At 45.6% G+C, this 19,892-nt stretch overlaps 1 protein-coding gene across 4 annotated transcripts in view; it reads right to left on the bottom strand.

Moving 5' to 3' along the window:
• dnm3a (dynamin 3a) overlaps positions 1–18,372 on the bottom strand; it is a 258,801-nt gene extending 240,429 nt beyond the window's left edge. For all 4 annotated transcript variants that reach the window (XR_013498526.1, XM_078218075.1, XM_078218073.1 and 1 more), the window contains exon 1: positions 18,212–18,372. Coding sequence is in view for 3 of the 4 variants with exons in the window: in XM_078218075.1 (XP_078074201.1) it covers positions 18,212–18,372 (161 nt within the window). In the remaining variant the exon portion in view is untranslated. The remainder of the gene's footprint in view (positions 1–18,211) is intronic.
• Between the last annotated feature and the right edge of the window lie 1,520 nt (positions 18,373–19,892).

Consider the following 19,892-nt stretch of genomic DNA (forward strand, 5'->3'; position numbering starts at 1 on the left):
GGGAGAATGTGGAAACTCCACACAAACATCAGCGGGACTGGAAGATCCCGCCGCTGGCCAATGGCGAGCTGCCTCCGCCACTGGAAAACTCGCTATGGGTGGAAGCGGAAAATTCCACCCCTAGTCCATTTAATATTTCCTCAGATGATAATCCCTCCATCGCAGGAATCAATTTAGTGAACCGATGTTGCACTGCCTCAATGGCAAGTATATCTTTCCTTAGGCTAAGATTGTTCTCATTGGGAATTCAACATTGATGTAATCATTTACATAAAATGAGCAAAATCCTGCGAATGCCAGAATCTGAAAGAAAAACAGAATACGCTTGAAAAACTCAGCAGGCCTGGCAACATTTGTAGGGAGAACCATTTAAATCATTTACATGTTGGTTCAAAAATGTCTAACATTAATTTAGTGTTAAAAAGTAGAGGTGTAAGACAAATTGGGCAACACTTTCAAAGAGAATGTAGAGACAATGGGCCAAATGGCCTCCTTCCATACCATAAGATCCCAAGTTTCTATGGGAAGTACTGGCTGTTAGAGTAGACAGCACTAAAAATCCTGTATATTAGACGACATACGAGAGAAAAGGGAATGGAAAGACATACTGAGAGGATGAGATGATGTAGAGCAAATGGGAGGAGACTCATGTGGAGTATAAAAATCAGCACAGATTAGTCAGGCCAAATATGTTCTATGTAATTCTACATATCCATTCCTGTGAAGATAGGTGCACATTTCTTCTGAACTCTGGTCTCATTTGCCCTTGTACTCCGTTCTTCAGATCTATGCTTACAATTCAAGTTAAAATAGCCAGTTTCTATTTTGTGATCTCTCATATTAAAGGCTTATGATCTTAGCCTTGCTATCAGAAGCTACCAAGTAGACCCTGCTTCATGAAGGCTACAATTCCGCCTTGGGGGAAAGATCAGCTTGTAAGCTTCTCCAAGCCATTCCTGCATTGCACAATTATATTTTCTGGAGTAATTTACCAAACAATTATGAGCACATCGCCTGCAGGTTCACAGGCAATTCAAGGTAAGAGTCAAAGAAATGGAAAGAAAGGAATTGTTCCATAAAGGGAGCAAGTCAAATTTTTTTTTGTTTGTTCTGCCATGAATGCTGACACCAGTGTATTTTACAACTGTTATAATTTGGGTCATAAACTCCAAAGTGTTTTGTGAAGTCCTGAAGAAGATTGGGTCACACGGAGTTGGGGGTAGGGTGTTAGCGTGGATTGGCTATCCGACAGGAAGCAGACAGTCGGAATAAATGGGTGCTTTTCTGGTTGGCAGATGGTAACGAGTGGCGTGCCGCAGGGATCGGTACTGGGGCCTCAACTATTTACCATTTATATAGACGATCTGGAGGAGGGGACTGAGTGTAGGGTAACAAAGTTTGCAGACGACACAAAGATAAGTGGAAAAGTGAATCGTGTGGAGGGCGTAGAAGGTCTGCAGAGAGATTTGGACAGGCCGAGTGAGTGGGCGAGGATCTGGCAGATGGAGTATAACGTTAACAAATGCAAGGTTATTCACTTTGGAGGAAATAATAGCAAATTGGATTATTATCTAAATGGAAAAAAATTACAACATGCTACTGTGCAAAGGGACCTGGGGGTCCTTGTGCATGAGACGCAAAAACCCAGTCTGCAGGTGCAACAGGTGATCAAGAAGACAAATGGGATGTTGGCCTATATTGCAAGGGGGATAGAATATAAAAGCAGAGATGTCTTGCTGCATCTGTACAGGGCATTGGTGAGGCCACAGCTGGAATACTGTGTGCAGTATTGGTCCCCTTATTTGGTAAGTGGAACTGATCCACTTCAGATCAGCCATGATCTTATTGAATGGCGGGGCAGGCTCGAGGGGCTAGATGGCCTACTCCTGCTCCTATTTCTTATGTTCTTATGTTCTTAATATCTGACTTCATCCTTCAATCAGCTCCTAAACATTCTAATTACACGATTTTGGCCTTCAGTACACCCACTACTCCCTTCACCTGCCTTTAATTGCTTTCTCCAGCTCTTTAGAACCCACTCCATCACACTTTCTTCCCTCAAAAGCCTTTGTTGTCTAAGCTTTCGGTCATTCTTACTGTTCTCTCCTATCCTAGCAATACTATTTTTCCATAAATTTATTGGTGAAGCACTTTGGGCATTCTTTACATTAAAGGTTGTTATTGTCAGCATCATTTGATTGGAAAATGACCCAAGAGTTTAAGCCCAAACTCCTACCCCGAATCTTCTTGTTCATTATCTTGATTATACCACTTCTGTAACTGATTCCTTCCACCCCTGAATCTGTTTGATAGTTCATAACAGGCTAAACTGTCTTGCACGAGTGATATTATCTAACTCCTAAAGTGACACGAGACAAACTTACCTCAGGAAGGGCACAATTGCCCACCAAGGCATTACACTGTCACCACCATCTCTGTTCCAGCTGCATACAACAAAAGCATCTCAGAACCAAAACATCTGCATTATCAATGCTGGCATTATCAATCCAGGCATTATCTGGCATAAACCTGCAGGTTCGGGAAAAGTTTCACCTCTCTTTCTATTAACTGCATTGAACTTTTAGTCATAATGCATAGTCAAACTTTATGTCAAAAAGCCAACTATTACTTTAACAGAAAATAACAATTAGTTTTAGTTTATCTTAAAATTTCTGCAAAAATAGAGGAAAGGTGACAATATTTTTGCTGAAAACTCCAATTACAAAAGGGGCTTTCGCAAACTGACAACAAAACTGTTACAATATAGTAGAAAATCTTGCACATCTCTACACACATTACATAAAGTTAACTATTTCACTGATGGTGCTATTTTTATTACCTAAAAAGAATGATAACTACCTGCAGGTAATTTTTTTTATGGAATTGACAATGTTTGTAAGAACAAATCTGCTGCATCAGCTCAATTGCACTAGCACCTTATTAAGAGCAACATTATAGATAGATATCTGATTCAAACACAAATAGATCCAAAGGTAACATGGGGCTAACTTATTTATTTTGTCAGTTCATAAAAGAACCTCACATTAAGCATTCCACCAGCACTTTTGGTCAAACAGAAACATTGAAGATGGAATCTCAGTGGGAACTATTTTACAAGATGAAATAGCTCAAGTTTGAAAAATCTGTTCTCTGTAGGCAGGCTGTTGGTGTTGGCTGAAACAAACCAAGAAAGCAGAAGAAAAGGAATGCTTGGGCTTTTCCCTCTCAATTTAAAGCATTATTTATGTTTCAGTTCAAGTGCCTTTAGGCTCTTATCCATTTAGGGTAATAGACAAAGAGCTCTGGAGAGTCAAATGGACTCAAAATGTTAACTCTGTTTTTCTCTCCAAAGATGCTTCTTTCTATCGTTGACAGAAAGCCTCATCATATCTGCAAACCTATTAAATTAAAAAGATGTGGCCTATAAAAGCCAATAGTATTTTAAAACTAAACAGGCAGAAAAAAATATTTTTGCCAGTTGCAGACATGTCTATTTCATCCAATTTTATTTCAGGCTTCTTCTGACATATTCTATACCTTTGAAGTGGTTTTCCACTAAAATAATGTAAAAATAAGAACATTTGCACAAGGGAATGGCAAGAAAAATTAGGAGGAGCAGCATTGATACAAATCATTTACACACACTTACAGGGGCACGGGACCTACTGGAACTACTCCAACTTCTCTCCTCTTCCTATTCTATTCATTTCTCACTAGATTATCACAGGCTCAAGGAACTAACAGTGGTGCATTTTGATTCAACAATGATACCCTAAATACAACTTTAATTTTGCATTTTATTGGTATATTTGCACTACAAATGTATAAATACAATTCCTTTGGAAAACCCAAACTCTCAATGTCCAGTCTGTTTTTTAATGATCAAGTTTTCAAATGTATTTTAAAATATCTATATCCAAGAGTTAATAACTGTCACATGAAAATATCCATCATGAAAACATACTTTATTTTGTGGCCAAAGAACTGAGATTAGATTTTAAGACTCATTTTAATCTCATTAAGACTTAAGATCAAAGTAAGCCAAGTGAGGGGACTGTCAAACTCATCTGCACAAATGTGATTGTTGTGCTGAAATAAGTCGAGGCTCATGCAGTAATAGTGATTTAGGCAAGACTCTAATTGGCTGCAGGTACCAGCACAAGTCAACTCTTTTAAAGACGCAGAGAAAAGTTCAAGAACTTAAAAAAACAATTACCTTACTTTGTCCCTTTACATTATGGTACAAAAGGCCTTGACATTGGAAAAAATAATTCTTCAATAACAGTTCAAAGCATCATTCTACTGATGTAATCTCATAGAATCAAGTCCACCCTATATGAAAATAGGGTTAGTGACAAAGTCATTATTCTGTTCTTCTATTAACTTAAGGATTTACCACTATCCTCTGTCTCGAACAACGTATTTCAATTCTTTCTATATATAGCAATGTCAATGACATCTTACTAAAATTGTGACAAGTGAGACAATGTGGAAAGATGTTCATTGGATTAACGCAACTCCAAACATTACTGATATTAGAACATAAGAAAAAGGTGTCGGCCATTCAGGCCTTTAAACCCATGCCGCCATTTAATTAAACCATGGCTGATCTGCTTCAACATCATTTTCCTGCACTACCTCCATATTCCTTGGTAAATTTGATGTGTAGAAATCTATTGATCTCAACCTTAAATATTCTCAATGACTGAGCCTCCACAGCACTCTGGGGCAGGGAATTTCACATATTCACCACCCTCAGTGAAGAAATACCTCCTCGCAGTCCTAAATGCCCGACCCCATATTCTGAGACTGTGTCCCCTGGTTCTAGGTCCCCTGGATGTTAAAAACTATATTTATAAACTATTATTGTTTACCTATGTAAAATTATTCTCCCTCAAAAACTCACCATGGGGCCAGTCTCAGGATAATGTGGGGAAATTACTTCACTCAAAGGGTTGTGAATCTTTGGAACTCTCTACCCCAGGGAGCTGTGGATGCTCCATCGTTGAACACATTTAAGGCTTTTTGTTCAGGGTGTACGTTTTAGGGCAAATCCTCCATGATTCAAGAACCCAGGGATTAGGAGAATGGACAATTTGTTAAAATGGCCGGCTGGCTGTCAGGATCTTGATGTGGAGATGCCGGCGTTGGACTGGGGTGAACACACTAAGAGTTTTAACAGCACCAGGTTAAAGTCCAACAGGTTTATTTGGTAGCAAACACCATTAGCTTTCGGAGCGCTGCTCCTTCGTCAGATGGAGTGGAAATGTGCTCTCAACCAGGGCACAGAGACACAAAAATCAAGTTACAGAATACTGATTAGAATGCGAATCCCTACAGCCAGCCAGACCTTAAAGATACAGACAATGTGGGTGGAGGGAGCATTAAGCACAGGTTAAAGAGATGTGTATTGTCAGGATCTTTACAGCCACATGAATACGCAAGAAGGTCGAGACAGGGATGATCTAATCAACAGGAAACAAAGGAGAAACCATGGCCAGCAGACGAGGAGTAAATAGCCCAGAAGCAAGACAATGAGAACAGAGATCAGTCCATCCACGGACAACATTAAGACCCATCTCGCTGATGGGATACCAATCAGGCTGATTAAGAAAACATTTAAAAGACAATAAAATATCGATTAAGGGCGGCCCCGACAATTCCGGCCCTTTGTTCCAGTCGATCGAAACTACCAGTGATCAGAAACTGTTTTATGTGAGAGAATCACCGGTGAGGTTTTTAAAAAGTGACAAGCAAGCTCTGGCTCTCTCTCTCTCTCTCGCTCCCGATGTGTGCTCTCTTAGCTTTGTGCCTCTTCCTCCTGGCACTTAACTCTTCAGCTCTCGCACCACGTGTACCCGCTCCTGCCTGCCAGCTGGACTCGCATCAAGACAAGTAAAGCCGCTCTCAAAGTTGTAAGTACCTCCGCCGGCTGAAGTTCCCGATATAAGGTAGAGGACAAGGGTTGAAAGGGGGTGGTGTTTAGTGAAGTTAAGTGTGATAAGACTGTAAAAGTAAGAATTTACGTTGTGCCGATAGTGGTACCTCCCATAGAAAATAGTTTAAAGTATAATCTTTGTTATTGTATGGTGTGGTGTTGGGAAGGTTGATTTGCTGTTTGAATAAATTAGTGTAACTTTGAAACCCGTTTGGAGCTCGTCTTGCTTTTCTGTTCTCTCATCGTGTACTCTGGCGGGGTCACAATTTCAAGTGCTCTCACCATAAATCCGGAGTCTAGAACCAAGGGTGATCTGAGCGCCTCGAAAACGCTCACTCGGGGGAAACGACTGGTCAGGGATAAACAGTGCAGTTTCCCTCTTTCTTTCTCTTGTGGAAACCACCTGAGTGAGGTGGTTACAGGGTGGCCGTTTGCTCCACCAACGAGAGAGAGACCCACCCAGGCATTGGTGGTGGTCAGGATACCTGGTGTGGAATAAGGTTCAGGTCACTGGTTAAGTATCAACAGTTAGCCAAAATGGAAAGGAGAATTGCTGTCCTGGAGGGAGAGTTGAGCAAAGTTGGGACCAGCGCAGGGGACCAGCGCTAGAGCAGAGGAACAGTTATTTAATGAATTAACTGATGCGAGGCAGTGCATCCTACAAGCTAGCGAGTCACACCGATACGAAAAGGGATTCCTCCAATGCCAGGGAGTTGAGGCAAAGGAGAGGGAACGGAAGGCCCAGGAACTCCTGGCTCAAGGTGAGCAGAGGTACAAGGAGCTGGAAGGGAGGTTCAGGGGCATCCAGGCAGCGTACAGGGTGGCTTGCGACGAGTTAGGTGACGGCGCGCATGGGCCGTGCCAGGCACGGATAGAAGAGCTGGAGGAGGCTCTGTCCAAGGTCAGGGGATGGGTGCATCTGGTAGGTCCAGGAGGGTCCCCTAGGGGCAGAGGGCTCCTCGCAGCGGATGATTCCCCGGGCGCTAAGGGGAATAGACCGCCTCCTGAGGCGCCGGAAACGTGTCCGGGTCGGCAGGTGGGGTTCGGGCTGTCCAGAGAGGGGCAGGTCCAAGGGGGGTCAACGGGGTACCCCCAGGTGGCGGCATGTCTGCTGGGTATAGCGCACCATTCCTTTGGGAAAGGGAATAGACCGCCTCCTGAGGCGCCAGAAACGTGTCCGGGTCGGCAGGTGGGGTTCAGGACGTCCAGGGAGGGACGGGCCCAAGGAGGGTCGGGAGAACACCCCCAGTTAGCGGCATCTCCGTCATGTGTAGCACACCACAAGGCGGTGGGGCTACCAATCATGGTGGGAGAGCCGGAGGCCGTAGTGTTAGAGAGGCAGCAGCCCCAGGTAGGGGAGATGTGCCAGGTAAGGGAGCGCAAGTATGGTCCCCCAGTGGGACAGGCAGATAGGGGACCGATAGAGAGCGATATAATAATTCCCCATGGGGCACACGCGCTCAGGGGGATGGTGACCCACAGCCCAAGGTTGACCAGGGCGGGAAACCCGTCATTACATTTTATGGAGGTGCAGCAGGCAGCCGACATAAACGACTGTGATGAGGTGGAAAGGGTAAAACTATTACTGATGACCCTAGACTCATATCTATGTAAGGCAGTGACCTCCAGGGAAGGGGGAGGACCTGCAACATGGGCAGCGGCACAGGCAGCGGCTCTGGAGGCCATGGGGTTGGATCAGGGTAGTCCTTTCGCCAGGGTGGGGGAAACGAAGCAGCAGGTGGCTGAGTCCCCAGGTATGTTCACAGACAGGCTGAGGGCAGTATATGAGGGAGTGTGTGGAACTCCTTTAGACAGGCAGAATTTGGATGAGAGAGCAGCCCACTGGCTGAAAACACTGGTAGCAAACTGTCTCCCGCGAGTTAGGGCAAAGGCCGAGCATTGGTTCGACCCAATGGACTCGAACCTTAACGAGGCGGAGGTAATTAGAAAACTCACCCTTGCATACCGCAACGGGGAGAGAGGGGAGGAAAAACCCTCTAAGGGCAAGGTGCATGGCATTACACCAGCACCCCCCAAGAGGAGGGAGTGGAAGCAGGAAGGCAGCCGGACTTCCGATAGGAGGCCAGCGTGCTACGGGTGTGGGAAGCCCGGGCACTACAGGAGGGAGTGTAGGAACCCAAGTAAAGCAGTAGAGGATGCGACCCCGGTAGCAGCCGCCCCAACCCCGAAGGTGGGAGCAGCCGGACCGGGGACGATAGATGTAAAAGACTTAATGGCATATCTGCAGTCTAAGACAGGAGGGTCCGGACAGGTGGCCATGGCAACGGGCCAGAGCGCACCCGTGCCCACGCCTCCGGCGTCGTTATGACTGCCAGCAAAACAGGCCCCGGTAGATGTGGAAGCCGGAGGGGAACAAGGCAGGCCCACAATTAGCCAGCCTGAGGTGGCCCGCGGCACGACAGGGCAAGGGCTGGAAACAGCGACAAAGGACGTAGACTCCAGCCTCCCGCAGGCAGGCGTCGTAAATTGTCTCAAAGAGGCAGCAATAGCGGAAATAGGGGAGGTGGAAGTGTCACCTCTGGTGTGGGAACCCCCAGTCAGGCGGAGGAGTACCAGGTCTCAAAACCCCCAGTACAATGGTCCCCATCCCTAATGACACCCAGGACCAGGGCCAGTCACAGAAGGGCCAGGGATGCAGGTAGCAGGAATAAAGCACTGCAGAGGGGACCCAGCACTGGAGGGGACCCAGCCGACGCAGAGAGCGTAGGGGGGTCCCAAAACCCCACAAGGGAAGGGGAGGTGAGGGGCAGTCAAGCCCCTCAGCAGGAAAAATTCTGGCCCACGCAGACCGACCCACCAGATGGATGGCCAAAGCCGGCGGAGGCAGGTTCTAGGCTGGCCACCCGGAGGCGGGTGGCATTGTAAATAGTACCTTTTTTTTTTCTCCCACCTTGTTTTTTCCCTCCTCTTAGTGTGAATAAGTTAGTATAATAGGCGTGGGATGTTAGTAATGCTTGCGTGACGGGCGCGAAAAGTTACTTCTAAAAGTTTTCGTCGGACACTAGGACCCCGAAATCAGGTCGGGGGAACCGGGATCACCACCGGCAATTTCATCAACATGGCAATTTCAAAACCAGAAGCCGCTACCATCGGCCGAATGGCTCCTCTCCATGGGTTCAGGAAGGGTGGATAGCGATGTGAAGGCAAGGAAGTGTTTCTGTTTTGTGTTACAGATGGGTCACACGGCCGTATGGTGGGTAGCAGTGACGTGCCTCAGGATGAGCATGGCGCGTCGTGGGGACACAGAGGAGTCCCTCGTCTGCGGGTGCTCTGGGGGCAGGGCACCCCTTGTAACAACCGGGAAGGGGAACCCGGAAGCGGATGGCCGGGCCAGCTATTCTCATGAGGGAAGATGGCCCGGATGGCTGGGGCCAAACTCGACCAGATTCTCCAGCCACAAGAGTTTTAAATACGGGCAAGTTTCAGTCCCTTGCACGGAAATTAAAGTGGTGACCGACCGGGTTAGGGTGAGTGAGGGCAGGCGGGTGTGTTTAACCTGTAAGGGGGACGTCCCTTTAGGGAGATGGTGGTGGCTCAGGAAGCTGAGCCCGGACATGAGGGATCGATTCTTGGACTGGGAAAGACTGGGCAACAATACCTACCGGACCATCACGGGGTCACCGGGAGGGATCATGGTATGTTGGGAGAAATAGTGGGCTTATGACCAGGGTCTCTATTTGTGCCTGTGGGGTTCTGCCGAGGTATGCCCAGTAGGGGCATCAATCACCTTCGTAAGATGGTGGCAGGACCCCGGGAATGGGATAGGTTGGGGCTGCAGTGGGCAAGCATGTGTGGCCCCCAGCACCGGGATGACAATGAAAGCCACCGAACTGCTGGTTCAGGTGAAGAAGCCCCTACCTCCAGCCCAACCAATCGATCCTCATGACTGCCCAACTACCACCAAGGGGCCTGAGAATGGGTTAGTACTCGTCCCGACCAAAAGGGTACTGTATCAGGGGGTGCATTACGCTGTGGCCTCGGTAGTACTAAATCTGACGGAAGTACGGTTGCCCGCATGGTGCCCCCGCGAGACAGAATTATTGTACCAAGCACTTTTAAAGGATATGTTCCAGAAATTCCATAATCTGGATTTCGGGGACATTGACATAGAAGAGATGTATCGCCGGGGAGGGGATTTTTCAATGGGTTCCGGAAGGCAAAGGCGAGGGGTGGTCAACGACGGTTTTACGGCATTTAACACAGGGACGTCCATAGTTAACAGTATGGACAACGTGTAACTGGCCCTGCAGATCAATCAATTAAAGGGGCAGCTAAGAAAAGTTCTGGGGGATGAGAACGCGGTGGTAGGATCAGGGTTACACGAAGAGGTGGCAATGACTCTACACCTAAAAGAGATCATAGCACAATTGTAAAATCACGCAAAAACTATAAATGCTTTGATTAGAGAGGACCGAAATGCATCCGATCAGGTTGCACAAAATGAGGCGTGTGCACTGTATGGAGCTTGGTTGCTTGGGGAGGGGAGGAGCAACCTGGAGGACCTGAGACAAGGTCGGGTCCCCTCACTGATAAGCAGCCAACACCTAGCAGCGCTACACCCTTACAACAGCACTCTGAGTCCTTGTCAGCTTCGTGTGGCCTCTGAGGCCTACCCAGTACCAGTGGATTGTGGAAAATCCAATCACACCATAATGGGGGTGGTCGTGAGAATCCCGGTGATGGGAACCTCGGCACGACCGGCCCCTCTGTACCGAGTGGAGAACGTGGGAGTCATTCGTGGGGGGGTACATATTCGCTACGGGAAGGCCCCGCCCTATGTCATAGTGAGGGAGCAAGTTGTGACAGGCATTGACCTTTTGGGTTGTCGGAGCCGAGGAGCACAGGTAATCCTATGTCCCCAGCACATGGACACCGAGGCTAGGCCTCAATGTGGGTCTAGAACTGTTGGGGCAGAGTCTATAAACTGCACCATGGAGGCGATGGCACAGACCATGTCCCTCCATAGGTGGCATATACAGGCAGTGGGACGTACTGTGTCACCACAAGTGCCCAGCGGTATCAGCACGGACCACAGCAGTGGTGCCCGGTACCGCACAGCAGCTTGTGTTTTAAACCCAGGGCAGAAGTCCATGTGGCAAACCAGCGAATATTGCCCATCCCGGAACCTTCCTCAGTTCACCTCTCGGTACGGGAAAATATAACAGACTTGCATAATTATGTGGCCCATTTTGGGTATGATATTCCCCCAGTCAAGGAGAAATTAAGGAAACTGCTGGCGGCAGTGGAGCTGTCACACAAACACTTTTTCTCCCTGGAACAAAAGACACTGGATGTCGCCAAGGAAATCGAGGATATCAAATCTCCAAGGTGGTGGGATCTGGAATCCTGGATCGTAGTTCCGGTCTGGGTCCGCATCGCGTCCCATGTGCTGATTGTCTGTCAGATGATAATTGTCGTATACTTACTATTCACAAACTGTAAATTTAGGAGAAGGAAAACGGCCAAGCTGCAACAGCTGGTGTACCGAGCAGCCAGGCGCAGTCGCGACGAAGCCTTGTCACTATAACATGAACGTATCCCGTATTATAATTGTTTGTACATAAGCTGTGTTCCCTGCCTTTGCAGGGAACTGTCATAATGTATTACGGTATAGTTTAACTTGCTTGGATGTGTAATGTAATTAATGTGCTTTGAGAGTCTAGTTTAACGATTAAGGGGGTCTTCAGGGTACATAGCTTCACGGAGCCGGCAGGGATGCTTATAGCTCTTGAGCCTGGAGGAGTTGCCTACCAACTTTGAAACGATACAGTCCGAGCGAGTCTGGATGTATCGTAGGGGCATCTGTAAGTTTTAGGGCAAATCCTCCATGATTAAAGAACCCAGGGATTAGGAGAATGGACAATTTGTTAAAATGGCCGGCTGGCTGTCAGGATCTTTACAGCCACATGAATATGCAAGAGGCTGGGAATAACGAGAAGGTCGAGACAGGGATGATCTAATCAACAGGAAACAAAGGAGAAACTATGGCCAGCAGACGAGGAGTAAATAGCCCAGCAGCAAGACAATGAGAACAGAGATCAGTCCATCCACGGACAACATTAAGGCCCATCTCGCTGATGGGATACCAATCAGGCTGATTCAGAAAACATTTAAAAGACATTAAAATATCGATTAAGGGCGGCCCCGACAATTCCGGCCCTTTGTTCCAGTCGATCGAAACTACCAGTGATCAGAAACTGTTTTATGTGAGAGAATCACCGGTGAGGTTTTAAAAAGGGACAAGCAAGCTCTGGCTCTCTCTCTCGCTCCCGATGTGTGCTCTCTTAGCTTTTTGCCTCTTCCTCCTGGCACTTAACTCTTCAGCTCTCGCACCACGTGTACCCGCTCCTGCCTGCCAGCTGGACTCGCATCAAGACAAGTAAAGCCGCTCTCAAAGTTGTAAGTACCTCCGCCGGCTGACGTTCCCGATATAAGGTAGAGGACAAGGGTTGAAAGGGGGTGGTGTTTAGTGAAGTTAAGTGTGATAAGACTGTGTAAAAGTAAGAATTTACGTTGTGCCGAAAGTGTTTCCTCCCATAGAAAATAGTTTAAAGTATAAGCTTTGTTATTGTATGGTGTGGTGTTGGGAAGGTTGATTTGCTGTTTGAATAAATTAGTGTAACTTTGAAACCCGTTTGGAGCTCGTCTTGCTTTTCTGTTCTCTCATCTGTGTACTCTGGCGGGGCCACAATTTCAAGTGCTCTCACCATAAATCCAGAGTCTAGAACCAAGGGTGATCTGAGCGCCTCGAAAATGCTCACTCGGGGGAAACGACTGGTCAGGGATAAACAGTGCAGTTTCCCTCTTTCTTTCTCTCGTGGAAACCACCTGAGTGAGGTGGTTACAGGGTGGCCGTTTGCTCCACCAACGAGAGAGAGAATCACCCAGGCGTTGGTGGTGGTCAGGATACCTGGTGTGGAATAAGGTCACTGGTTAAGTATCAACAGTGAGCCTGGCCCAGCACACTCTCCGGAGGAAACTGCCCCAGTATGGTGTTCCTCGGCTTTGAAGTTTCAGAGCCCGCTGGAAAGAGACCCCACAGGTACTGCTGCACACCGATACCAGCCTGTGAGTGGAGTAAAGGAAACAGACCCGCTACAAGGGAATTAAGGGATATGGGGAATGGGTGGGAAAATGAAATTGAAGGCCAAGATCAGCCATGATCCAATTGAATGGCGGAGCAGGCTTAATAGACTCCTGTGCTTCAAACTTGCTCCTATTTCTTGCATTCTTGTATTTCAATTCATGTAACAATGAATAAATTGCAATTATTCATTAAATCAAAAAATATAAAGCTACTTAATTGGTCAATGTGTGTGTATTAAGCTTTTTGATTTGTTTCATTATTGTCACATTCACTGGTATGCAGTGTAAAGGATTCTTTTTTGCGTACTATAGAGACAAAGCACACCGTACATGGAGAAGGAAACGAGAGGGAGTGCAGAATGTACTGTTACAGTCATAGCTAGGGTGTTGAGAAAGATCAGCTTAATATAAGGTAGGTCCATTCAAAAGTCTGGTGGCAGCAGGGAAGAAGCTGTTCTTGAGTTGGCTGGTACATGACCTCAGATTTTTGTATCTTTTTCCCGAAGAAGGTGGGAGAGAGTATGTCCGGGGTGCATGGAAGCCTTGATTATGCTGGGTGCTTTTCCGAGGCAGCGGGAATTGTAGGCAGAGTCAATGGATGGGAGGCTGATTTGCGCGATGGACTGGACTTTGTGCACAACCCTTTGTAGTTTCTTGCGGTCTTGGTCAGAGCAGGAGCCATACTGAGCTGTGATACATCCAGAAAAGATGCTTTTTATGGTGCATCTGTAAATGCTGGTGAGAGTCATAGTGGACATTCCGAATTTCCTTCGCCTCCTGAGAAAGTAGTGTTAGTGGGCTTTCTTAACTATAGCGTCGGCGTGGAAGGACCAGGACAGGTTGTTGGTGATCTGGACACCTGGAAACTTGAAGCTCTCGACCATGTTCACACAAATCGCATTAATATAAATCCCATAGATCACTGGGAACTTGACTTCTTCCCACATTGAGATCAGCAGTAGCTACAGTTTATCCTAAATGGAGATTGTACTAGAATATTCTATGAATCTCTTGGTTTATTCCACATTATAATAAATGTTGTACCACTTATTTCATTGGCCTGTAATTTTCAGCAGCAGAAAAGCGACAGTGATTGTCACTGACCTCGAAGAACACTGCGTTGAGAATTCTAGCAATCTCTCCAGCAATACTGTAATACTGGTTAATGGGTTTCCCAGTGTTAAATTCCAGTGATGTCATCAAGTTGCCTAACTAGTCAATCACATTAAATAATTCTTACAGACAGCAAACCAGGAAATAGTGGAGCAGTGAATGATGACAATGCAACTTCAGAACTTCCACATTAATCTGTGCTTGCACTACATCCTGAACAGGGTTAATGACAGCAAATGCAGACAGTGCAACATCAAAACCCTACAAATTCCACACCATTGTGATTAAATAACTGCGGAAAAGGACAAAGATGATTATGTCAGATGTATCTGTAGTCGTGTAAGATACGCTATAATGCTGCAAAGTATCATGGGCAAGATCACATATAGTTCAAACGTGTATGGGACTGTTGTTGTTCACATGGAATTCAGGGCGATCTATAATGTTGGATCAAAAGAGGATCCAAAGTGACAAAAATTGGAGTTGAATCATTCTGAAGTGATATCAGGAAGCATTTTTTCCCACACGAGGTCAAAAGAAATCTGGAATTCTCTTCCCCAAACGACTCATAGAAGAAGCTCATAGAAACCCTACAGCACAGAAAGAGGCCATTCGGCCCATCGAGTCTGTACCGACCACAATCCCACCCAGGCCCTACCCCCATATCCCTACATATTTACCCACTAATCTCTCTAACCTACGCATCTCAGGGCACTAAGGGCAATTTATCATGGCCAATCAACCTAACCCGCACATCTTTGGCCTGTCGGAGGAAACCGGAGCACCCGGAGGAAACCCACGCAGACACAAGGAGAATGTGCAAACTCCACACAGACAGTGACCCAAGCCGGGAATCGAACCCAGGTCCCTGGAGCTGTGAAGCAGCAGTGCTAACCACTGTGCTACCGTGTCACCCCCGATGTGGATGATAAAACAATTGGAGCTTTCAAAACTAAGAAATACAGATTGTTAAGAAAATGGAGCAATGGCAGGAAAATTAAATTGAGGTTCATGGTATAACGCACCATGGTCAGGTGCAAGTCACGGTTTAATTGAATAATAGAACAAGTCTAATGGGCTGATTGGCCTACCCCTGTTCCTAACTAATGTAGCCTTGCATCTGTCTGGTCAATGATATTAATAAATGCATTAATACAAAATTTATGCCCATCCATGGTGCTACCCAGGAAACATGAAACTGCATAAAGCAATGTAAACCAAACTTGCATTCAACTGCCCTGGTAGGTTAAAAATGTCCCAGATTTTAAGTGTATGGATTTCAACCTGAAATATGCCCATAAACACATTCTACTTCCAAAATTTAAGTATATTGCTCATTCAATATCAGATGAACAAATGAAGGACTGTTCACCAGAACACCAACTTGAATCATACCCAACTTGTACCACGGCACTCAATCTTGCCAGTGCCAAAATGGAAAACACATCCAACATCATCAGCTAACATCCCTGATTGTCTTCAAATCCAGTCATCTGTAAACTGCAGGCATTCTTAACTCAGCTCTTCATTGTGCATAAATAATGGATAACCACCTTCAAAAATGTGCATTCTCCCAGCATGTGTTTTATCACAGCTGTAGCTAACATAAAATGTTGAGGTAAATAGTTTCTGAGTACATTTCTTTGGAATAGAAACCTGGCTTCGTGAAAAACATGACTGAATTAAAAACAATTATGCTGGTGCAAAGCTTTGCTACATGAAAGATGACATTTCAGGCACAACGTAAAAATCCAGTGACTAATCAACATTAAACACTGCTTGTGCATATTTGAGCTCCAAAATAATACACCATTAAATCACAGGACATTAGTTAACAATCTACATGGAGGACAGTTCCCAATCTCTGCTTTGGTGGTGTGGCGAAGTGCTAAATGGAATCCATAAACAAGACCCTATTAGTTCATACTCTCAGCCATGGAAAGTGCACATAGAAAGTTGAACACATTCTCCAAATTGTTTTATTAATATTCTGGCTTAACACATTCTCCAAATTGCTTTATTAGTACTCTGGCTGCAATGTAACTAATTTTGTGTGTGAAATAACATCAACAATTCCTATGCAATGTTGGATAATGTATTGCTGTTTGGCAGACATCACGAGCTCAGTTATAAAACTTCAACAGTAATTCTCTAACAGTAAAAAGCTAGGCAATCAATGTGCAAATACGCATCAAGTATCTCATATGCTAAAGTAAACTAGGGAACTATAGTGGAGCAAGGAATCAGCAACAGGAATAATGCAAAGATAATTACAAAATGTAGTGTTAACTTGATGTATTTGATGCACAATAATTGCTGAAATAATTCCAAATCTGTTTGTACGATCGTATTCAACCTCCCCACCCCACCCCCAACTGCTATTGACACTATTAGAAATGCAATTTCAGGAACAACAATTTAAATTCAACTATTTAGTCCTCTTCCAACTAGTACATTGATATCTCCCTGCAGCACTGCCAGTTTCTGGAAAGATCAGAGAGCATAGAATGGAACAGATGGAGAGAATTCCCTTAAGCTTGGGCTTCACCTATGTTTTATTCTTTTAATAACAATTTACGTGCAAACAACTACAAGGATGAAAATGAAAACTAAAAACACTTTTGCATCTTTTGGCAGGAAAAATGCACTCGACAGTCTAAACAGTGGTTGCAATTATATTTTGAATCATAATCTATGATACAGCACTCATAAATCATTGAATTTTATAGCACATGCAGAGATCGTTTGGTCCATCCCGATTTTGCGTTGGATCTCCAAAAGCTAACCACTTAGTCATCTTCTCTTTCTCTAAACCAACTTATGTTTTTCTCCAAATACTTATCAATTTCCCTTTCAAGAGGTATGACAGATTCTTCTTCCCCCACTCATAGAATCCCAACAGCGCAGAAGGAGGCCATTCGTCCCATCGAATCTGCACCAAATCTCCGAAAGGGGATCTTATCCAAGCCTCATCCCTGTAACCCCATGTGTTTACCTCGCTAATCCCCCTAACCTACATATCTTGGGACACTAAGGGGCAATTTAGCATGGCCAATCCACCTAACCTGCACATCTTTGGAGTATGGGAGGAAACTGGAGCATCCACGCAGACACAAGGGAGAATGTGCAAACTCCACACAGTCACCCAAGGCCAGAATTGAACCGGAGTCCTGGGTGACGTGAAGCAGCAATGCTAACCACTGTGCCACCATGCTGTGCACACTTTCTTCCATTATAACCCCCTGTATAAAAACCCTAATCATTACCTTCATTCTTTCGGCAATCTCATGCCATCTTGTTACTACTTTATTGACCAGTGGAAATAGTCTCACTTTATTTACCTTACAAAAAACCTCCATAAATTGTGAACATGATCAGAGAGTCTCAAACTTCTCTGCTCTAATGAAAAGAATTACACTCCTAATAATTAAAATCCCGGTATTATCCTAATGAGTCTCTTCTGCAATCTCAGTAAAACCCAAGCTCCAGGGATTACAATCTTAGCAATATAATTTACTGTTCCAGTCATCGGTTGATGCTGAAAGGTTAACATACACAATCTGCTTTACTAAACTGGTTTATTTATTATTTGACTAGTATAGAGATCAGCATAACCAGCTTTGATTTTTGTACAATTACACACTGATCAAGAACAACAATTTACAAACCAAATATTTAGAAAAAGCCACAGACAACATGGATTACAGATGGAATGAAAAATAAAACATCAACCTACAATTAGGAAAGTTTAAAATGGCAAGAAGTCATGTCTAGAAGGCTGGCAGCAGCTCACGACACAAATTAGAGGGTTAATACATCTCAAGGAAATAAACAGGGCATAAATGTAGTCGATTTGAAGTCAGTTAAAAGTGCTGGAAAATCCATTTTTCCCCCCCGAATACATTTGTCCAGCATCTTTCAGGACGTCCAAAAATGATTTACAGTACGACTGAGTTGTAGATAGGTGTGAGACTGAGTCAGGGCCAGTCAAATTGTGTACAGCAAGATCCCACAAGCAACAGACTCTGTTCCCCATCACCCTGCCACTTTTACCTGCCCACGAAGTTCTCCAGGACCGAACTCTTGCCGGCGCTCTGACCGCCTACCACTGCGATCTGCGGTAGGTCCAGGTGGCAACTCTGGCCTATGGCGGAGAAGGCGTCCTGAAGGCGGTTAACCAGTGGGATCAAATCCTCCATCCCGCGGTTACCCATGGTGACCAGCTGCAGCTCAAGCTGACCCTTTGAGCAGAAGTGAAAGGGGGGGCGGGTGGAGGGGGCGGGCCAGACGACACTGTCAGCCTCCTTCCTCCCTCCTCTTCTTCTCCCTCCCTACCACCCTCTCCCTCCACCCACCTCCTCTTTCCCCCTCTCCCCCCACCCTCTGCTCCCTCCTACTCCCCTCAACCTCCCCCTCTCCCTTCACACTCTCCCTCCCCTCCTCCTCTCACTCTCCCCCTCCACTCCTCCTACTTTATCCTCGTCCAACTTTCTCTCCTTTCTCACGCTCTCCCTCTCTCTCTCCTCCCACTACTACCCCTATCCCTTTCTATTCCTCCCTCTCCTCCTGCCACTCTCTCTCCCCCCTCCCCACACACACACACTCCCTCCCTGCCTCTCTCCAGTTTGTTTTCTCTCCGTCCTTTGGGCGACAGCTAACGGTCCAGTTCCGCGCAGCCGCACTGCGCCTCTGCTGCTGCAGCTTCCCCAGTGCAAGGCAGAGCAATGGGCAGAGAACCCACAGCAAACAGCACCTTACACACTGCTACTGCTTTTCTGGAACACACTGGTACTTTACACAAATAACTTACCCGGCCCTGTCACCCCGAGTTACTTTACACAGATAACTTATTCTGCACACTGTAACCCCCACCCCAAGTTATTCTGCAAAATCTAACTTACCCGGCACTGTCACCCCGAGTTACTTTACACAGATAACTTATTATGCACACTGTAACCCCCACCCCAAGTTATTCTGCAAAATCTAACTTACCCGGCACTGTCACCCCGAGTTACTTTACACAGATAACTTATTATGCACACTGTAACCCCCACCCCCACCCCAAGTTATTCTGCAAAATCTAACTTACCCGGCACTGTAACCCCGAGTTCTTTTACACAATCTAATTTAACACAGTAACCCCAAGTTATTTTGCACAAACTTATTTTACATAACCTAAATTATTTTGCACAATCTATATTATTTTGCACTGTAACCCCAAGGTATTTTGCACAATCTATATTATTTTGCACTGTAACCCCAAGGTATTTCACACACTATAACCGGCTATGTTGCACAACCCAAGTTATTCTGCACAATGTAACTGTCATTACCCTGCACACTATAACCACAATATTAAACAATTAACCGTTTAATAAAACCGCAGTGGTAGCATTCCCATCTATCGTAGAAGTCGTTTTGTGGGCTATGAGTGTTACATTTTGCACAGTGTGGCAGTGACACGCCTGACACAGATTTCAATATTCAGGCGCATTTCATCCTCGACAAAGTTCCAATGTTTGAATGAGCGGTCAATCCATCAGCGCAGCGATGATCTGGACTGGTTGGTGCATACCTATCTTCCAAAATGCATTTGATCGTCCCAGACAAGCCACAGTGAAGATAATGTTTTATCATTAAAATGCATGCCTAAGATGTCATTTCAGCTGCAGGATCTCGGAAAACGTTACCTCCGTTATTTGAAGACAGTCTCTCATTCCCCCAAAAGAACAGA

Source organism: Mustelus asterias, chromosome 8 (assembly GCF_964213995.1).
Source record: "Mustelus asterias chromosome 8, sMusAst1.hap1.1, whole genome shotgun sequence".
Taxonomy (NCBI): domain Eukaryota; kingdom Metazoa; phylum Chordata; class Chondrichthyes; order Carcharhiniformes; family Triakidae; genus Mustelus; species Mustelus asterias.